Source organism: Bubalus bubalis, chromosome 3 (genome assembly GCF_019923935.1).
Source record: "Bubalus bubalis isolate 160015118507 breed Murrah chromosome 3, NDDB_SH_1, whole genome shotgun sequence".
In the NCBI taxonomy this organism is placed as follows: Eukaryota; Metazoa; Chordata; class Mammalia; order Artiodactyla; family Bovidae; genus Bubalus; species Bubalus bubalis.
The window spans coordinates 24,316,722-24,337,365 of NC_059159.1; the positions used below are offsets into that span (position 1 = coordinate 24,316,722).

Genomic DNA, 20,644 nt, shown 5'->3' on the forward strand with positions numbered 1-20,644 from the left:
CATAGTTGTGAAAAACATGAAGCACAAAATAGTTATAAACTTTGCACCCAAACCTTGCAGATTTGATTGGAGGATGTACGTTACAGCCACAGAAACGGGGATCTGGCAAAGGAATGAGTCTTGCCACCACTGTGCAAACAAACCTCTGATATGATGGAAGACTATCAGCTACAGTTGGAATCCCAGGATGGTTCTGGAGCAAACCCTAATTTTCTAGGGTCTAGAACGGGAGGGCTAAGGTGGCAACCGAATCCAGCATTGTCACATGAGTCTAATCAATTTTTCTGCCTGCCTGATTCTATTTGAGTCATCTGCATTTTATTTTGATTCAATCTTTTTGCCAGCTGCTAACACCACCGCCTCCATTTCAGGCAAGAATGGGACAGGAAAGAGAGTGTTTCTCCAGAGCAAGAGTCCTGGGAGTGGGAGACAGTCCCCACCCCGATGATTTCCAAGGAGAAAACATGTTGGGGTGACTTGGGCCCTGCTTCTGTCTCTCCCACCAGTAACCCAGCCATCCACCACATTCCCGCCTTTCCTCTCACCCCCCACTTTCCCCAGGACCTTGGGTTTTACCTTTTTCTGTCTCTATTATGATGAACCCTGATAATATGGGTTCTTAGAAGGGATTCAGACCAATCGCCGGTTTTCTCAGGTGAGAGAGGTAACATCCAAAGTCACACAACTTCACCCACTTATTCAACCAGGAACACTCCTTCCTACCCTTTAAAGTTTAGCTTAAACATTACCTCATCAGAGGACCTTCTCTGACTACTTTATCTAAAGCAGATTCCCACCCCCCCTAAAAAAATTATTCTTTATTGTTGCCCCTTGTGTCTTCTTACTCTTTATCACAATTTATAATTGTTTCATTTATTAAATTTTTTTTCCCATCTGACTCCTCTACTAGAACATAAGCTCCATGAGGGCAGGAGAGACAAAAGGTGTTCAAGAAATCCTTGAATAAGTGTACAGTGAGCAGGTACTATCAGGGCAGCTGGGGATAAGGACGGATAAAATGCAGTCCTTGTTCTCAATGTCTGTCCAATACAAACAACAGAGCCAGAAATGGGGGGATGCTATGAAATTAGATCTAGATTCCAAGGAGGTATTTTGGGGGCACCTGAACCAGGCATAATATCTGTTGGGCTTTTGCTACCAACTGCTTAGAATCCCAGATAAATCACTGGGCTGGCCCTGCCAGGTGACTCAGGGCTGAACCTTGACCAGCTCAGAAGCATCAGGAGCTGACAACTAATCCTGTAGAGTGTGTGCTTAGACTATACCTGGGCCCATTACCCTTTCCAGTGAGAGGTCTGCCAGTCAGTTTCAGGTCCAGTTAATGGCCCAGTCAATGCATGATCATTAAGACCTCAGGCAACCCACTACATTTAAGCCCAGCCTCCAGTCTTTTGCCTGGTCTTCTAAGAGTTTTGGAAGAGAACCTGTACAGTCTTAAGGAAGATGACACCTGCCCAGCCCTCTGGATTAGTGGGGTCCCAGCTGGGTAGCCTTCATATCTAAAGGGCAGGTGGATTGTCCCACATGGCTCAGAAAAGAGCCAGTGTTCTGGACTGTAAAAGGCTAGCAGGAGAGACTGGAAGGGAAAACAGCAGGAAAAGGAGGAGGTAGAAAGCCAGTCAGAATCCCTTTCTTTGAAAGGAAGGAGTACAGAGCCTCTGCTGGCTCCTCTGGGAGGAGTTCACCCTTCAGTCCACTCTTCTCCCTACAGCGGGGCAAAATGGGAGCTGCTGCTGCTGCTTCTCAAAGCTCACAGCAAGCAAGAAACCTTTTTTCCTGTCCTTTCCACATTCACCACCCCTTCCTCCAGTAGCCAAAAACGTAGGCTCAGGTTCCCAGCAGCCTGAACCTTCTCTCCAGATGTGAGGCTTCAAGCTAAATGCTGAACCCACCCAAAGCCCCTGACTTACCCTATACCCTGCTTCCAGGGTTGGCTTGTCAGGAGTTAGCCAGAGTCCTCCAGAATTTCCCAGATCATTCCTTACTGCAGCCAGGCTGACCATGCCTCTGCCCACGTTTTTTAATCCATCAGGGAATAACCAAAAAGATTTTAACACCCCGGAGGAGACAAGTCACAGATCACCTTTAGTTCCTATCCCCATTCCTCTTCTACAGTTGTCCAGGTCAGGAATTATCGCCAATTTAATTCAGAGGGGTTAAGTAACTTGCCTAAGGTCACACAGTGGGAAAGGGACAAAAACTTGTGACTCCTGCCCAGCAGTTTGGCAGGTGCTCAAGTACTCTGTGGAAAGGGTGAAATCTGTTTGTTCATTTCGCTGGCCTGTGGGTGCCTCTGTGTGTTGGGGGAGGGGGTTGTGTGTGAGAGAGGGAAGCTGTCCTTCCTAATGAACTTGTATCTCTTCAGTTCATTCTCATTTCCAAAGTTACTGATTTAACTCTAATCTGACTGAACCCTACGGTTACTGGATTTATTATCAGAACAATGCCCCCTCCCCCAAGAGCAATGAAGAGTAGGTCTAATGTTTTCCTTCTCAAAAGAGCAAAGACCAAAACAATCCAATAAAGAATCTCACTTTCCCATAAAATATACATCCTCAAAGCAAATCCCAACGCACCACCCGAGTCCCTACGCTGTCCGCAGACGCCCCCACACACCCGCCACGCCACACTGCGTGGGGAGGCGTCGGGGAGGGGGCGCGGAGCGCGGGCCGCGCGGCAGGGAGCCGGTGGGCGCCGGGCGCGCAGCCAGGCTGGGCCGCACGGCGGGGGCCGGCCGCCCCTCGCCACGTGGTGGTGGCCGCGGCGGGGTCCGTGGCGCCTTCCCAGCCAGAGAAACCCGGAGCAGCCGGGGAGGAGGAGGCGGCGGCGGCGACGGCGGCGGAGGAGGAGCGGGGCGGGAGCGAGGGAGGGGGGCTGGGGGGAGGGGTGGGGGGTGGGGAGAGACCCGGCGGCGGCGACAGGGCGAGAGCGGAGCGCGGTGCCAGGGGGGTGGGGGCACCGGTGCCCGTCTGGGGAGGGAGCAGGCGGAGGGGGTAAGCTGCGATTACCAGCAGGAACCGGCAGCAGCTGTGAGTCCCGGTAGGGCTGGGCGGGGGGAGGGGAGCGGCGCCCAGGGTCGGCCCCCGGGGGTCGCGGGGTGGGCTGGAGAGGAGGTTGGCTCGCAGCTGGTCCAGGGTAGCAGGGAGGGGAAAGGTCCGGCGTCGGCCGTTCGCATTCTCTCTTTCCCCCCTCCTCTGCCGCTTCTCAGGCCGCACCGATTCCGGAGCCCCCTACCCGGCCCCGGGAGGTGGACTAGGGGCCCGGGGCTCGGCGGCAGTGGGGGAGGGGGCTGCCTGGTCTCGGCCTCTGAGAGGGGAGGGGCGACAATTTCTGTCGGCCGAGATAAAGGGGTTTAAAGGGCGGCTCTTAAAGGGGCCGCAGAAGGGGCCCGGGCCGAGGAGGCACCCCTTCCCCATCCGCTTGTCGTCGCGCTCGCGCGGGGCCGCTGGGCCGAAGGGAGAGAATGCAGAGGAAGCAAACGCGGGTCGCGATCGCCCAGGCGGCAGAGCCCCAGCTCGTGGGGTTGGGCTCGAGGTGGCCGGCCGGGGGTCGGGGGTGTGGTGAGCGCTGGTGAGCGGAGCTGGGGGAGAGGGGATAGGCTTGGAGAGGAGAGGGTTAAAGGTGGGGCCAGCCCTACAAACACGCGCACACACTTCTTACTCAGACCCGGTCACACGCGTTTCCCTGACACTTAATGCGGGGCGGTGTTGGGGCCTGGGCCCGAGCCCTCTCCATCCAAGGTTTTTGCTGCCCGGCTTTGGGAGGTCGCGGACCCCACTGCCTCAATTCACACCTCGGGAGCCCCCTCTCTTACGCGCAAACATGCTCCGGCGCGCGCGCACACCTCGGACATTCCCATAGTGCCTCACGTGACACACGGCCCCGAACGTGCCCACCCTTCACACACGCTCACGCACGCGTGCACACACGCACACACAAACACTCACGGCCTCCCGGTCACTTCTCCCTCCATCCGACCCCCGCCTGCATCCCCGCTTAAGGCGCTCATTGACTATGACACACCTACACTCATTCACAGACACACACACTCCCCCCACACATGCCAGCCACAGACACACATTCATAAACAGGGCCAGGAGAAGTACACACGCACCCCCTCGCCTACTCTTTCGGGAGCCCTGAGTCATTCCTGTCCCCTCCCAGGGCTCCCCACTTCCCTGTGTGCAGGCACACAGGCTGGGCTTAGGAGTTCTTTGTCTGCCCTCTTCACCTGAGCTCCGAGGCCTCTCCCAGAGCCCCCTTCCCCTCTGTGTTTCCTCAGACACAGCCGAGGACTTCCTGTGGGTCCCTGGTCAGGGGTGAGGAGGGCCTGGAGGGTTGCCACAAACCCAGTGTGAGTTGGGGAGGCGCTTCCTTTTCCTGAACTCTGGGATCCTACAGGAGGAAGTTGGGCGGGGGCCCAGCAGAGGATGTGCTGACGGTGGTGGGGCTGACCCTCCCAGAAGCACTGGGCCTTCCTTAGGGAGGAGCCAGGGGTGCCGGAGGCCTGGCATGAGGAGCTTGTCAGAGAGGTATTTGGGGAAGTGAGGCCTGGGGTGGGGAGGGGGCTGAGGAGCAAGTCAAGGCAGGCCTCATCTGGGTCCCCTGTGCTGGGAAGGCAGCGCTCTCCTGTCCACAGGTCTCCCTGAGTTCCAGAAAGAGTCCTTCTCTGCTTCTGGCTTCGCTTACTTGTCCCTATTTGTCACCGCTCCCTCTGTCCCCCACAAGTCTTACTTGCTTCTGGTCCCAGCCCCTTCCCCAGGGCAGCAGAGAAGAGAAGATGGGTCTGGGAGGGAGCTGTGAGACACAGGGGCAGGACCAGGCTGCATCTCAGCTGGCCATAGAGCTCCTCAGGCCAGGACAAGGGGTGTTGGGACAAGCTCTGGGCCCCCCTCCCCACCGTTGCTCCTGCTCTCCCAGGAGGCCCAGGGCGGGCTGTGGCCCAGGCCCTTGCCATGGAGTCCATGTTTGAGGATGACATCAGCATCCTGACCCAGGAGGCCCTGGGGCCCAGTGAGGTGTGGCTGGATGCCCCTGGAGACCCCTCGCTGGGAGAGGACATGTGCTCTGCCTCCCACTTTGCCCTGATCACAGCCTACGGAGACATCAAGGAGAGGCTGGGGGGCCTGGAGAGGGAGAATGCCACCCTCCGCCGCCGCCTCAAAGTCTACGAGATTAAGGTCAGAACCTGGGTGTGATGGGGGTCTGACTGTGTGTGTGGCAGGGGAGGGGGCTGCTGGAGATCCAGCAGAGACTCCAGGGATCCGAAAGAGGGGTCTTGGGCACTCGAGGATTCCTCGTGAGGGTTGTGGCTGCTCTAGATGGATGGGGACTCCGGAGAGCCCAGCACCAATCAGGAAGGGATCGGGAGGGATCCTCTTAGGAGCGCTAGACCTTAGATCTAAAAAAGATGTGGTTGGTGGGAACCGCTTCCTGGGCCATGGGAATTAGGATGAACAGATCCCACTGGAACTGGGAGGGAGAGGCTAGAACTCTGAGTCAGGTTATGGGATGGGGACACAGCTAGGCTGAAGCTCTTCTGAGGGCCTACCTCATTTGCAGTACCCACTGATCAGTGACTTTGGGGAGGAGCACGGTTTCTCTCTATATGAAATCAAGGATGGTTCCCTGCTGGAGGTGGAGAAAGTCAGCCTGCAGCAACGGCTCAACCAGTTCCAGCATGAGGTGAGCCCTCCCCGAGTCTTTGTTCCAATCCACCTCTGATAATCCCCAACCCTAGCCTCTGGCCTTCCGTCTCTTTGATCATGGATGGCCATGGTCCTCCACAGTACCAGCTTCAAGTCCGCCTGCACCTCCACTGGGTGCTGGCAGTGGGGGTGGGAGGCACAGGGTGCTGCTCTGCCCTCAAGTCAAGGTAGGCCTGACTCTGGCTGCCCTCTACCCTCTCTGTGCCTCATCCAGTTGCAGAAAAACAAGGAGCAGGAAGAACAGCTTGGGGAGATGATCCAGGCTTACGAGAAGCTCTGCGTAGAGAAGAGTGACCTGGAGACGGAGCTGGGGGAGATGGTGAGGTCCAAGGAGCCTGGGTGCTTGAGGGTGTGACCTTGGCTGTGTGCTTGTGGTATGCACACCGCGTGTTCATGTCTGTCTGTGAGTGTCCACGTCTGGTGAGTGGGGTTGTGGGTGTCATACAAGTTGTGAGCAGCTCTGTGTACATCCTGACTATGCAGTGACAGAAGATGACTATGTGAGTAGCCCTGTAGAACACTGTGAGTCTGTATGTTTGGGTCTCATGCTGGGTTGACCCTCTGCCTATAGCACTGTGCTGGAAGGCTGTATGGGTGAGGGCAGAGGGGACTGGAAGTGTTTGTGACTGCTGGGATGGGCCTTGGCCTGTGTGTGATTCTAAGTCACAGTATGGCCATGCGGGTGAGCAAGTGGGCAGGTGTCAATCAGGAGACATGGTCTCTTACTGACTCCTAGCTATGACCTGGGTCAAGTCACTTAGCCTCTGTCCTGCCTCTGAGAAGTGGGGCAAATAATAACAACCTTGCTGAGCTGTTATGGGACATTCATGTAAAAATGCTTTGACTTAATCACATTTACATGGCACTTACCTGTGTGCCAGGCATAATTCTTATCTCTTCAGGTATATTTACTGATTTTAATCCTTGTAACAAACTGACCTCAGAGGTAGGTGTGGTTAGCCCCATATTATGGATGAGGTACACAAAGCCCATAGTAGTTACGTCACATATACAAATGGAAGCTTTTATGCTCTTGAGGGGGTGGCAGTGTTCAGATAGGGGGCTGAGTGTTTTTAGAAGTGTTTCTCTGTGTTAGTGACAGGGAAGAGGCATTAACTGTGACTTTGCAAGGGGCAGAAACATCTGCATTGCAGTTGATGGGAGGGACCTTGTACTCATGGCCACTTGGAGAGTGGAGTTGGGATGTGTGACCTGGGGCCTCCGCTCAGTTTAGAGGGGTGATGGATACCCAGACGTGGGGAAGTCCTGGGTTTAGGGAGCCCATTGGGGTGCCCTGGCCTGGTGCAGACCCTCACCCTCTTTTCTCCCACTATAGCGGGCCCTGGTGGAGACTCACCTGCGGCAGATCTGTGGTTTGGAGCAGCAGCTTCGGCAGCAGCAAGGCCTCCGGGATGTAGACTTTCCCAGCCTGAGCCCCCCGCCCGCCCCTGCCCCGCCCTGTGCTGATCTGGACCTTCACTACTTGGCACTGAGAGGGGGATCCAACTTGAGTCACGGTGAGCTCTCAGTGACCCCTGATTTCCATACTCTGAAGTCCCCCCAGCCAGCCCCCCATTTCAACCCCATTGGACACCTCCAGGGTTTCAGATTGTTAGTCAACACCGCATTCAGTTCAGTTCAGTTACTCAGTTGTGTCTGACTCTTTGCGACCCCATGGACTACAGTATGCCGGGCTTCCCTGTCCTTCACCATCTTCCAGAGCTTGCTCAGACTCATGCCCATCGAGTCAGTGATGCCATCCAACCATCTCATCCTCTGTCGTCCCCTTCTTCTCCTGCCTTCAGTCTTTCCCAGCATCAGGGGCTTTTCCAGTGAGTCCGTTCTTGCATCAGGTGGCCAAAGTATTAGAGCTTCAGCTTCAGCATCAGTCCTTCCAGTGAATATTCAGGACTGATTTCCTTTAAGATTGTCTGGTTTGAGCTCCTTGGAGTCCAAGGGACTCTCAAGAAACTTCTCCAACACCACAGTTCAAAAGCATCAGTTCTTCGGCTCTCAACTTATACTGTCTTAAATTTCTCCCATAATCACCTCATCCCTCCTTAACCAACTGTCCCCTCACCTCACTACTCCAGCTTCTCCCAACTGACATCCAGCCCTTAAATCCTTCATTCACAGCCTCCTCCTGCAATTCCTATATACGCCAGCAGAGGGCGGCCCCACCCAGAGTCCCCCTGCTTGTCTGTTGCGATTAGGAGAGGCCCCTAAGGATGCTTGCGGACGAGAGTCTGACCAGGGAAACTCTTCCAAAGCCCATTTTGTCTCTCCCCTGACCTCCAGGAAGGTTAGAAAATGCAACTCAGCCCATCGTTGCCCTCTGCTCTCAGTAGAGGTTTATCTGTCATCCGGGGGTGGCTGCCGTCCGGCTGTCTCTCTTGGAACCCTCATGCTGCAGTTTTCACCTGTTTCACTTTGTGTTAATCTGGGAGTGGGTGGAGGGTACCCAGCAGCTGGTTCCCGTGTGACATTGTCCTTTCCTCTGCAGCAGGCTGGCCAGGCGCCACGCCGAGTATGAGTGAGCTGGAGCGGCGGCGGCTGGAAGAGGCTCTGGAGGCTGCCCAGGGAGAGGCCCGAGGGGCTCAGCTTCGGGAGGAGCAGCTCCAGGCTGAGTGTGAGCGGCTGCAGGGGGAGCTGAAGCAGCTGCAGGAGACCCGGGCCCAGGTAAAAGCGGGGGCCCCAACCCCAGGCCCCTGCTCTGGCACCTGTGGAGCTCTGTGGAGTGCTGGGAGCTGCTGGAAAGAACTCTTACAGAGATCTGGGGTTTCCTCACTGAGTACAGACCCACCCTGGGAATGGTACAGAAGGGAGGTCCAGGCCAGTGAGGTTGGGGTCTGACTGCTCCATCTTTCCCTTAGGATCTAGCCTCCAACCAGTCGGAGCGGGACATGGCGTGGGTGAAAAGAGTTGGGGATGATCAGTAAGTCACTTTGTAATCCTCTTCCTCTTAACCTCTGCAACCCAGGGGGTGGCATTTTCCAGGTTCCCTCTTTGGTTCACTCCTTCCCCTCCACATTGTTTGGGGGAACCTCTCTTCCAAGCAGTCAGGGCTGTGTTTTGGGTTGCTTGTGTGGCTCTGTGTCCTTCACAGGGAAGGAGGCGAGGTTCTGGCATGCTCAGGTTCTAGGAGGTTCCCTTTGCTTTCTCTGGCACCCAGGCCTGTGTCTTGTCGAGGTTTTGGGCTGAGAGAGACTTTCTCGGCAGCTTTGCTGCTGTGTTGTGTCCTCTGGTGAGTTTTGGGTCTCTCTGGGACTCATTGGCTATCCCAGTAACAAGGCCCAGCCAGTTGGGTTAACCAGCTCCTCCCTGACGAGGAGGAAGGAGATGATGGTCTCTTTCAGGATTGTGGTATCTTGTTTCCTACCTCAGGAGAGAGAAAGCTAAGACTTAGGAGAGGACAGACTTCCTTGAGTTCGTGCAGCAGCAAGTCGGGAATTAGAACATATTAGACTGGGGTGTCCCTTGGGGATCCTGCCATTAAAGAGGAGCAGCAGTAGGCGGGAAGGGCGCTGTGCCAGCAGGGCGCCTAGTAGCGGGGCCTCTGGGGCAGCACTGGGCAGCCAGGGAGAGGGTGCACGTAGCCTGGCAGCAGTGAGCCTGGTGCCTCTCACATCCGCACCCGAACTCCTCCTCTCCCACTTTCTGAGAAATAGAGCAGAAACCTCCTTCCGCCTAAGCCTTCCCCCTACAAGATGAGGAGTGTGATGCAGACTCCCTCCTTTCATTGGTGGGGAAGACTGAGGCCTGGAGAGGGCAGGAGCCGACCCTCCAGCACACACACACCTGGCTCCGGGACCCCCTGGGCCTCCTCACCTTCCTCCCTGCTTCTGGTCAGTCAGGGGTATGCTCACCTCCCCCTGCATCCTGGGGTGAGGACCTGGGTGGAGCTGTGATAGCTGGGGAGTGAGAACCTAGTTTGTGGGACTAATGGGTGGGACTCCTCACTGTTAGGGGCCTCTGCAGAGAGGGTCCACCCTAGCTTGTGGCTGGCGCTCAGAGCCTGTCCTAGCCTGTATGCCCAGACCCGGAAAACACACATACACACACATGTTCTAGAATCCTAGCTTGCCCCTAAAGTCACACCGTAGCTCCCTTTATGGCTCACTGAATCTACCTCCCTCCCAGAAGACCAGTCGAGAAGCCTCCCTCAATAGGTTGAACCCAGAGAGAGGATTTTTTTTTTGGCTGGAGTCTGAACAGCCAGGCTTCGGATCTCAGGGACCCCTCCTGGGATGCTGAGTGGCTCAGCTCTGCTGATTTCACCTCGCTGGCCCCAGGTTTCCCTCACAGGCTCAGCGGTCCATCACTGCTGAGGGATGTGAGAGGAAGGTGATGTGGGGGAGGCCGAGAAGAGGTGGCACGTCCCCAGGGGCCGAGTGAGTGGGTAAGAGAGACTCCCTCCCACAGATGCCTCTGGAGGTCGTGCCATCCATGCCACTCATCCTGGCTGGAACAGCCCCTGTTCCTTCCCGCTACAGGGCACCTATGCCCACCCTGTCTCTTAGCCAGAGGGAGCTGGGCTCTGCTCCTGGCTGGTCCTACCAGAGGTGCCCTCCAGCTCCTCCCCCGGGTCTCCATGGTTTGGACTCTGCCTCACGGCCTCCCGGACGTCTGCCCCTGGAGCCAGCCGGGCCCTGCCTGCCCAGCTTGACAGTTCCTTTCAGGCCAAGCATCTCTGGACAGCCCCAGCTTGGCAAGAGTTAATTCTCAGAGGAAGTCCTCACTCCCCCGGTAGTTTTATTTTCTTATAAGCTCAGCTCCTTTTAGTAATAAGCTGCTTCCCGAGTGCTCCCTCCCCTGTCCTCCCACCTGGGGAGGCCTCTGTCACGTGCTCTGAGCTCCTTTCCCCACGCCAGCCCCTCCTTTTCCTTCTACTTCTGCCTGACCCTTCAGGTGCGTGGGAATTTTACATGTGGGCCTTCCAGGAGAGGATAGCCGAGGTGGGTTATCTGGATGGAGGTGTGAAGGCGGAAGAGGGGGCCACTGAGGTTCCTGAGTCCAGCCCACGCCTCGGTGGGAACTCATTGTATCCCAGGAGGTGCTCCCCTCCTTGGCGTGGATGCCTCCAGGGTGGTCGTCACGTCTACCGTGGGAGTCCTGGCTGTTCACATAGCCTTCCCCGCACTGCCGCTGCCTCTATTAGCTCCCCTCTGTGAGGCCACCCGGTGCTGAGGGGCCAGGCCTGGAGGCAGGCCCAGCCCCAAGGTTTCCAGTCTCCCCTATCCCAGCCCCTGGTTCACAAGACCATCGTCAGTGTTCCTCTGACAATGGGCACCCAGACCAGATCGCCACCCTCCAAATCTGACCTCGGGGCAAGATTTCCCGGCCGTTTGGTCAGCCCAGTATCTGGTGGTCAGTGCCTGGGGAAGGGCCACTGAAGGTGACCCGCCTTCAGTGACCAGGGGCTAAAGGCAATAATGAAGGAAGAGATGGGAGTGGAGACCAGAAGGGTCCCAGCCAAGCGAGAGGTGCAGACCCACGGCCCCCTCCTCTGGCCTACTCAGGGTCTCAGGTCCTGAGTGTGGCCTTCCTGGGGGTGTGGCTAGCACTGAGGGTGGAAGGGCGACTGTGGAGAGGGGCTTCTAGAAGGGGCTCAGTGAGGGGGTGCAGGGCCAGTGAAGGAGGGGGCTCATCCACGAGGGGAGCACCTGTGAGAAGATGGGGGTTCAGTATGAGCGATGAGGGGGAAAACTACAGGCCTTTTTCCCCAACATGGGGGGCTCAAGGTTGCAGCCTGGGTGCTTTTCCGCCCACCCCCCCCACCCCTCTCTCCGCCCACAAGCCTCTGCGTGGGCTTGCGGTTAGTGGTAGGGGAGAAGTGTGAACTCAGAGAGAGAGGATGGAAACTCTGCACAGAGGTCAAGGGCAGTGTAGGGGGGTCAGGACGGAAGTCGGAGACCCCCGTGTACCCTGAGCTCAGTCTCATGCCCCAGAGCCAGCGGGCCCAGGGCCTCCCCCTTCACGCTTCTCACCCTCCCTACTTCCTTTCTTTCAAATTTCCTTCAGCCCGGACGCCCGGCCCACAGGACTGAAGCCCTGAGCACTTGCAGCCTCGGGGCTCCCCAAGGGTGAGGAGGGGTTCTGAAGTCGGGGGCCTACCACGCCTACCAAACTGTGGTCTGAGGGGTTGGTGGGCTTTGAACCACCTCTGACCCTCTCCCTGCCAGGGAGGCAGAGAGCAGCTCTTACCCACGCTCTCTCCCTCGATGAGGAACACCACATCCTCCCCTCATTCAAACCAAACTCATTGAGCTGGTATCTCCTTAAATGGATCAAAACTGGTTTCCCCTTTTCACCTCCCATCTCCAAGGCGTTTCCCCGAGTCCTCATTCCAGCAGACACCGTGCAAGGCAGTTTACCTATAAAATCTCATTTGAGTCTCACCAAAAACCACGTGACAGTGTTGTCCCCTGAGCAAATCAGAGAAATTAAGTGCAAATACCAAGCAGGTCCTGAAACGATGGGGTAATAGCACTTCTGTGGTGTTTTTATGGTTCAAATTCTTGTCCAGGTCGGAGGTCCTTATACGAGGAGCAGCCCGATTTGTTGACTGATCACTTTTGAAAGTGAAAGGAGGGCCTATTAATAATTCTGCCAGGTGACTCCTGTCAACCAGGACAGCCCTGGGCAAACTGGGATCTGTGGGCCCCCAGCCTGGAGGAGGACTCTGATTCCAACCCTGCTGTGAAACTGCTCCATTTAGCTGCGTCTGGGGAGGCTTTCTAGACACAAAGATCTGGCTGAGCTGGAAGCGTGGCAGGGGCTGCCATGAAGAGCCGGGCTCTGTGGACCACAAGTCATAGCTGGTCGAGGAGAGTGAAGGGGCTCAAGGCGCCTGAAAGGAAGTGGTAGATCGCTGGGTTGTTGCAAGCGACTTCCTCCTCCCCCCAGCCCGCAACCTCAAGTCCGCTCCACGGCCCGGTGCCTGTGGTCCCCTCCCTGAGGGTCAGGCCGGGCGGGAAGACTAGTGCTGGGTGTGCCTGTGGGTAGTGGAAAGTTTGGTCCTTAAATGCCCCCGCAAGGGTGAGGTGGCTGGGGGGCAGCGGGGGCAGCAGCTATGGGCAAGGATGGAGGAGCTGGGAATGCTGGATTTCTGTTTTCCTCCTGATTCTGTCAGCCAGGGATTCTGACCACATGACCAGCTCTGATCCTGATCCCATCCCTGCCTGTAACCCCTATCCCTCATCCTGACCCCAACTCGGTCTCCAGTCCTGACGGAAGATGATCTTATCAGACCCTGACTCCAGCCTTAATCCTGACCTCGAGCCCGTCCCTAGTTCTAATCCCATGACCCAGTGCTAGCCTGAATCTTGACCCTGCCACATCCGCATCCTCATGGAGGCTCTAGCACATCACAGGGCACCCAGTGAACCAGGAAGACACTGCACTCAGAAGCCTGTGTGTCTCCCAGCTGGTTTGGGGCAGAAAGAGGCCTTCTACAGAGGCAGATGCTTAGGTCTCTAACCTTTCTCATCTCTGTTGCTTTATCAATAACAGTGAAGATGATTGTTTCACATGAGTTTTTGAACTCCCTGAATTATTCGTGGAAACAAAGAATGAAAGGATAAGTCAACAGAGGGTGGAATGGTGAACAGGGGCTCGGAGCCCTATTTCCTGCCAGCACTGCCATTTGCACTCTGGCTTCTCCAAAGGTGCCAGCTCAGCAGGCTGAGGTGCCAAGAGCCTGTTTGAGTCCCTGCTTTGTGCCACTGCTGCTCTGTGACCTTGAGCTGGCCTCTTAATATAAACTCTGTTCTTCCACTTCCACACGTGTCAAGCACCTTGCTCTCCCCTCCCCGGGCAGGGCTGGTGATGCTCAGGGATCCCAGGCCACTTTGGACGTCCCCAGCCTCTTTCTCCTCCTCTTAGCCTTCTGCTGCCTTCCCACCTATCCTTTCCCCTTTCCCTGATCCTCTTGGAAGGCAGTTGATAGCTGAGCAGTCAGTAGCTTCGACTTCAGCGTCCAGGAGACCAGAGCTCCCATTCCAGAAACTCCACTATTACTAGGCTTTATGACTTTGGTCAACTGACTTAACCTCTGTAAGCTTCGGTTTTCTCATCTGTAACATGGAGGTAACAAGCCAGCCAACACTGCAGGGTTGTCCTGAAGATTAAGTTCTTAGCACAATGCCTGGCCTCTGATAAGGGCTCATACAGATTATGATTCTTTTCTGGGTGCTTCCCAAGTTCTGAGAGACTCAGACGGAACTTCTCCATAATTTAAGCAATGAGGAAGCACCCAGATGCAGGCATCTGCTGCTGTTCACCTGACCCAGCCTTCCCAAACAGCCATGATGGTGGAAAATAGCACTCAGGTGTGGGCCAGGAAGCGGAATGTATACTCAGGTGCACGCATGCAACTCTTGGTTGTGTTGTGAAGTTGAGATTTTTTTCCACTGAATTGGCAGTGTTTTCTAACGTGAGTCATTCAAGTCATTAGCGTACTTAGCAGCCCGGGCCTGCGAATCTTGAGGTAGGTAGTCACCCAGTGCAGGAAGAAGGTCTCACAGCGCCTTGGAGCATCAGGTCTGGTCCCCCTAACCTTGCCCAGGGTCTCAGAGGCAGTTTCGAGGGCTATCTGGAGCTCCTGGAGGACACGGGGCAGCGGGGCGGGGGCGGGGGCAGAGCTGGAGGAGGGGCTGGGCGTTCTGGGCTAGGGCCTTCTCCCTTCCATTTCCTGCTACCTTGTCTATTTTGCTGCAAGGAGGGTGCCAGGAACTCGGTGCTGGAAACTGGGGTAGCTCCTGACAAGGGGAGGAAGGCAGGAAGAGGAGAGATGGGGCCTGGCAACTGAGTGTGGCAGGTGAGATCTCTGAGGCAGGGTGTGAAGGCGACGACCTGTATCTGTCACCTGAGATACGCAGTGAAAGCAGATGGGGAGAGAAACTGGCTGCTCGGTCAGAGGGGATGTTCCATCTGTGCCCTACCCAGAGCCCCCTCCTGCCCTCACCACTGGGGGGTTAGCATGATTGTCTGGAAGGCCCCCAGTCTGAGGGAAGAGATGCAGCTCTTACCCTCAGATCCCCTTGGTTTGAAGCGGGGAGCCTTCCACTGGGAAGTCCCCAGTTTACTATGGGCCATAGACTGGACCTCTCAGTCTGATGAGGGTGATACCGTTCCTTCCCACAGACCCATGCTAAAGGAGGAGGGTGGGGGACATAGGACATCAAAGGGCTGAGATAAGATGGGACAGAGGCTGCAGCACCTTGGCAAAGGCTCCTCAAAGGACTCCTTCCCTCTGTTCCTGTCCACCATCAGACTGGTAGCGGGCACTCTCCCTCCCTAAGAAATGGGGTTGTTCCCCAGAATCCCAGCCTGTTTGCAGTAATTTGGCTTTGGCCCAGATGAGTTAAAAATAGTTTTGTTGTGGGAGGGGCTCCCCCTCCACCCAGCTGTGCCCCAGGATTAGTGAGAGAACAAGGCAAGAGCGAGGGAGTTCAGTCACCATCTATCCGCTGCACCTCGGCTTTTCCTGCCCTCTGAAGCCCTAACCTCACGACTTCCCGTCCTCTTCTCCGTGGTTGGTCAGACACACACACACACACACACACACACTCACACACACCCACTCACTCACTCACTCACCCTGTTCCTCACTCATCACACTGGTCTCACACCTCCCTTTGCTCCCTCCCATTCACATGTATCCTCTCTTACATGTCCTGTTACCATGAGATGAGAGCAGGGCCCTCTCCTTGCTTCCCAGCTACTGGGGCAACCTCCCCGCCCCCCGCCTCCCCGAAACAAAATCCCTCTGGAGTGGCCAAGCTTCTCTCTGCCATTTCCCCTCCAGCTCCAACTTCCACAAAGTTCAGAGTCCCTTCTGGATTGGGTGAGGGGGCAAGATCTGGGGAAACAATATCCCCTGCCTCCCAGGCTCTGTTCAGGCCCAGATCAGAGATGAAGGCGGTGACCCAAGGCCATGGCACAGTCTCCTGTGATGTCAGGATGGGCTCCCTGGAGGTGTGCAGGCTAGGGTGGGAGAGAGAGTAGGGGCAGTGCTGAGAATGGTAACTTTCATTCAGCAATTCTGGGTCAAAGGGACCCAAAGAGAAAGGGAGAGAAAAGGAAGTGGTTGAAGTCTTTGCTGAGTCTGTTCCAGCTCCATGAGGGTGGGTGCCCTGGAGGCCTGAGCAGGAAGTAGGAGGGAAAAAAGGGAAGAGGGACTTCCCTGGTGGTCCAGTGGTTAAGATTCCACACTTCCACAGTAAGAGGCACAGGTTCAGTTCTTAGCCAGGGAACTAAGATCTTGCATGCTGCATGGCCTGGCAAAAAAGAGGAAAAAAAAAGGGAACAAGAAAGAAAAATGGTAAGAGAGGCTCAATTCAATATTGACTTACTGAACAGCTACCAGGTACCAGATCCTGGACAAGATGCTGGGAATACGAACACAGTGATGATAATCTCTGTGTCTGAGGAACTCCCAGTGAAGTTCCAGAAGAAGGCAACTTTTGTTAGGTGCTTAATGTGAGTGGTGCCCCCTGGAGGTGTGCTGGGCACAATAGCTGTTCACAGAGATCTCCAGGTAAAGGGCTCCCTGGTGGTCCTGGGAGTTGCAAGGCTGAAAGGAGCAAAGCAGTGGACCTAGGCATACTTGGGTTCAAGTGTATCAGTCGGCACCTCTGCCAAGCCAGGAGGCCATGTCTTCACTTACAGAATGGGGCTCTTCATAGTCTGTGCAACAGCGGTCTCTAATCTTCCAAAGGTGAGAACTCCTCTGGCCCCCCGCCCCCATACGCAGATTGTACTTCACTATTAGTATGAGTACTTTGAGAAAACTCATAGCAACAAAAGCTACTATGAATTCAGTGCAGCTTTTTGATGAATCTGTGTTTTATTTGTCACCACAGTTTCTGCACAGATTAGAAACACATTCACACATACCTGTATGAGATGTGTTCAGGCCACAGACAGTGCTCAGTGAATACACAGATTCAGGGAGCCCTTGAAATCACTGAGCGCTCCAGCCCCCGCCCATTGTCTTGGGAACCACTGCCCTAGCCCCAGGTAAGCTGTAGGGAACCCCCTGGAAGAGGTTCCCCTTTGAGGTGGCCCTTAATGCCCAAGAGAATTTCTGCAGCGGGGGTAGGAGGGTCTGGGAGGGGAGGGCCAGATGCCAGGGCAGAGGCCGTTCTTCCTCCACAGCTGTGACAGTAAACCCACTTCCCTTCTCCTCTTACCACTCTCTGCCCTCTGACCTCAGGGTCGGGGCAGGCTGCGGTCAAGCCTTGACCCAGGTGACTGGGTGTCCTTCAGGGTGAATTTGGCGCTGGCTTACACGGAGCTGACAGAGGAGCTGGGCCGGCTTCGGGAGCTGAGTTCGCTGCAGGGGAGGATTCTGAGGACGCTGCTGCAGGAGCAGGCCCGGAGTGGCGGTGAGAGGACCAGAGGGCAGAGGGCAGCAGTGGCCACCCTCCACTTCCTTCCCCGGTGCCCCGGCCTGTTCCACTCGGGAGGAGAGTGGGTGGGCACTGGTGGCCGGCAAGGCCCAGGCTCCCCAGTCCTGAAGTCCTCTATCCTCACCACTGTCACCTGACGTGTTCCGCTTCTCTTCTAGGCCAGAGGCACTCGCCGCTGTCGCAGCGCCACTCTCCGGCCCCCCAGTGCCCCTCGCACTCCCCGCCGGCCCGCGCGGCGCCCTCATGCCCCCCGTGCCAGTCCCCTGTCCCCCAGCGCCGCTCCCCTGGGCCCCCATGCCCCTCGCCCCAGCAGCGCCGCTCTCCAGCCTCGCCCTCCTGTCCGTCGCCCGTCCCGCAGCGCCGTTCGCCGGTGCCGCCGCCGTGTCAGTCCCCCAGCCCGCAGCGCCGCTCCCCAGGGCCCCCCACCTGCCCGGCCCCGCAGCCCCGGCCTCCGCCACCCCCGCCGCCCGGGGAGAGGACGCTGGCCGAGCGAGCCTACGCCAAGCCGCCCAGCCACCACGTGAAGGCCGGCTTCCAGGGCCGGCGCAGCTACTCAGAGATGGCGGAGGGCGCGGGCTACGCGGGCGCCTCCTCGCCCTGGCTGCAAGCCGAGGCGGCCACGCTGCCCAAGCCGCGGGCCTACGGCGGCGAGCTCTACGGCCCCGGCCGGCCCCTCAGTCCGCGGCGCGCCTTCGAGGGCATCCGCCTGCGCTTCGAGAAGCAGCCGTCAGAGGAGGAGGAGTGGGCCGTGCCCGCCAGTCCGCCCAGCCCGGAGGCCGGCGCCATCCGCTGCGCCTCGTTCTGCGCGGGCTTCCCGGTCCCCGAGTCGCCCGCCGCCACCGCCTATGCCCACGCCGAGCACGCGCAGTCCTGGCCGTCCATTAACGTGAGTGCACTCTGGCCGGTAGACCCGGGAGCCCCGCCGTCGGCTTCGCACCGAATGATGGGCGGGGCTCCCTTCCTTTGACTCCACGCTCCTCCCCCGGACGGCGCGTCCCCCTCTCTCCAGTGGCGTTTTGTTGGCTTGAATTGGGGCCGGACTCTAAAACTTGTTCAGTTTCATGGTTAAAGATCCAGTCTTCAGAGTGGCAGTCCTTGCTTTGATTCTGGACTTCAACACTTAATAGCTTTGGGACCTCGGGCAGCTTCTTTATCTTCTTCTGCCCTCAGTTTTCTCATCTGGAAAATGAGGACAATGACTTATTATTTGATTCCATTAGAGAATTCTCAAGAGGGAGGCGGTGAACCCAAAGCACTCTGCACAGTGCCTGGCTCAATAGTAAACATCTATTAATTGGTGATGGAGGCCATGCTGACACCGGTCTTGGGTCCCGACAGAGACAGCCCTGCTCATTCAGTTCTGTTCATCAGGCCTCAGAGCCCCTGCCCTTTTCTGTCTGTCCTAGAAGACAACCGTTTCTCAGGGCTGTATCGTTTCACAGAAATAGTGAGTTTCCTGGATGTCAGAGCCAACCCTTGCCACCTGGAAGGACCAAAATACATTCCAGAGTCAGACAAAATTATTTCGGGGCTGTACATTGTTAGGGTTATCCGTTGCTCTGAGTTATCAGGGAGCTGTGTCTGAGTAATTCTGAGGGCATGTCTGGGTCTTGGCTCCCCTCATTGCTGCAGATATCCTGGCAGGCTGAGCATACCTATCTCCCCGTTCAGCACCACCTGGGGACACCATGCCCAGGATTGGGAGAGTGGGTGCTTAACTGGTGGAAAGTGGTTAGGGAGGGGGAGGAAGGGGGTGATGTAGGAGAAGTGCCCAGACGCCTTCTCATGCCGCAGCGCTCCCTGCTTGAGTCCTAGGAAAGGGCAAGCTGGAAAGTGGGGACTGTGAAGGACGGATGTGGACCATAAACAACTCCTTTCTCTCTCCACAGCTGCTGATGGAGACAGTGGGCTCTGATATCCTCAGCTGCCCCCTCTGCCAGCTGGGTTTCCCAGTCGGGTACCCAGATGATGCCCTCATCAAACACATTGACTCCCACCTGGAGAACAGCAAGATCTAGGGTGCCTCGCCCCACCCACTGGCAGTTTCTCCTCCTTCTCCCATCACCCCCAAACACTCACTCACTTTGAATGCTGCATGAATCTCGTGGGGGGCCCCTGCCCCTTGCGACCCCCAGATACCTCCACTAGCTACTGAGTCAACGTGTGTGCCGTCTTCCCTGGTCCAGGCGCCACTCAGCCCTGACTCTTCCCGGGAGGTCAGCCGAAGCTCTCCCCAGCTCCCTGGCTACTGCTGGGGCGGTGGGAAGGGCTGGGATGGGGAGGGGCGTATCCTACCCAGCCTCTCCTTCTGCCTTTCTGTTCTCAAATAGTTGGATCCAAGAAGGTGTCTAGTGCTTGGGCCTGGGAGAGGGGAGGGTTTCAGAAGACTCCAGAAGCTCCCCCAGCCCCAACCCAGATGGCCACCTTTCTCAGGCTGTGCTCTGTCCAGGGAGTGCCTCCCTGTGGGGTCCCAGAGCCTGCCCTGCACACTGATGCCGGTTCCTCCATCCCCTGGCCAGGTTGGAGCTCGTGGCATGGGCCCCCCCAATGGGGGAAGTAGGCATCTTGTTTCTTGCCGTTCCCTGCAGGCCAGCCCTGTTTTCCCCCTCAGCCCACCCTGGGGAATAGGGAGGGTGGGAGAGGAGAGGGAGGACCCTAAAGGACTTGGAGCATCTGGCCCCAAGAGTCTGCCCTGAGGCACCATGACCCTCAGGCCGGTGAACCATCTGTGTCTGCCTCCCAGGCCCATGCCCTTCTTCTGGAGCCCCCAGCGTCAAGGCGCAGGTTGTTAAGGCAGATGCGTCCCCCCAACCTGACCCCACTCAAGCCCCGACACCACAGGTGCCCTGGAGCCCAGGTGTGACTCAGCCTCTGATAGCTGGGTGGATGTCATCAGCCCAGCCTCCCAGGCCAAAACCTGAGGATGGGCCCAGGGTGCTGTGGAGATCAACTTCAAAAGAGCTAACCCCCTTCTCACACCCCAGCGACCCACATTCCCTCTGTGAAATCTACCTCAGAGTCGTACCCTCAGAAGGACGGGTAAGCAGGAGGCCAGGGGGTCCCCCGGGCTGAGGTGGGGAGCTTCCCAGGCAAGAGCCTGCTGCCCCGCGATGAATCCACTCTCCTCCACTGCAAGCCTCTCCCAGGCCTCAGCCCGGCGGGGGCAGTGGGTGCTGCTGTCAGTGCATGTACCATTCTGATCCAACTCTTCCGGGCCCCCCACCTCCTCACACCCCTCCCCTCCCCCTCAGTGCAGGGGAGGGTGGGGGTGTGTCGGGGCAGGCAAGGGGTTGAGGACTCCAGGGACACATGGCATTGTACCTTGAGTGTCCCCCTCGGGAGGGGAAACAGGGAAGGGGGACTGGAAAGGGGAGGTGGGGCCCCTGAGCTCTCTGAACAAGTTGAAAGTCCAAATAAAACTTACCTGTTCCATCTGCTCTCGGTCTGTGCTCTCTGTGGCTGGGGGAGGGAGGGAACGAAACCCTTAGAGGCAGAAGGTCT

General features: G+C 57.0%; 1 protein-coding gene and 1 long non-coding RNA gene across 9 annotated transcripts in view; one reads left to right on the forward strand and one right to left on the reverse strand.

Moving 5' to 3' along the window:
• Positions 1-2,561, reverse strand: part of LOC112583686 — an 8,030-nt gene extending 5,469 nt beyond the window's left edge. For both annotated transcript variants that reach the window (XR_003107810.3, XR_006549491.2), the window contains exon 1: positions 1,932-2,561. This is a non-coding gene — a long non-coding RNA (uncharacterized LOC112583686). The remainder of the gene's footprint in view (positions 1-1,931) is intronic.
• Positions 2,562-2,683: 122 nt separating this feature from the next.
• Positions 2,684-20,580, forward strand: TBKBP1 (TBK1 binding protein 1). 7 transcript variants are annotated; one of them, XM_025280248.2, is made up of 11 exons: positions 2,918-3,050; positions 4,423-4,553; positions 4,942-5,201; positions 5,584-5,706; positions 5,944-6,048; positions 7,066-7,246; positions 8,233-8,408; positions 8,603-8,664; positions 17,001-17,119; positions 17,302-18,029; positions 19,033-20,580. In XM_025280248.2, the coding sequence occupies exons 3-11, from the start codon at positions 4,977-4,979 to the stop codon at positions 19,159-19,161; spliced, it is 1,848 nt and encodes a 615-aa protein (XP_025136033.1). In that variant the 5' UTR covers positions 2,918-3,050; positions 4,423-4,553; positions 4,942-4,976; the 3' UTR covers positions 19,162-20,580. The 7 variants fall into 7 exon arrangements, with proteins under 7 accessions (XP_044794974.1, XP_025136035.1, XP_025136034.1 ...); XM_044939039.1 differs by lacking the exon at positions 4,423-4,553 and having other exon boundaries at positions 2,684-3,060; positions 8,236-8,408; XM_025280250.2 differs by lacking the exon at positions 4,423-4,553 and having other exon boundaries at positions 2,908-3,060.
• The last annotated feature ends 64 nt before the right edge of the window (positions 20,581-20,644 follow it).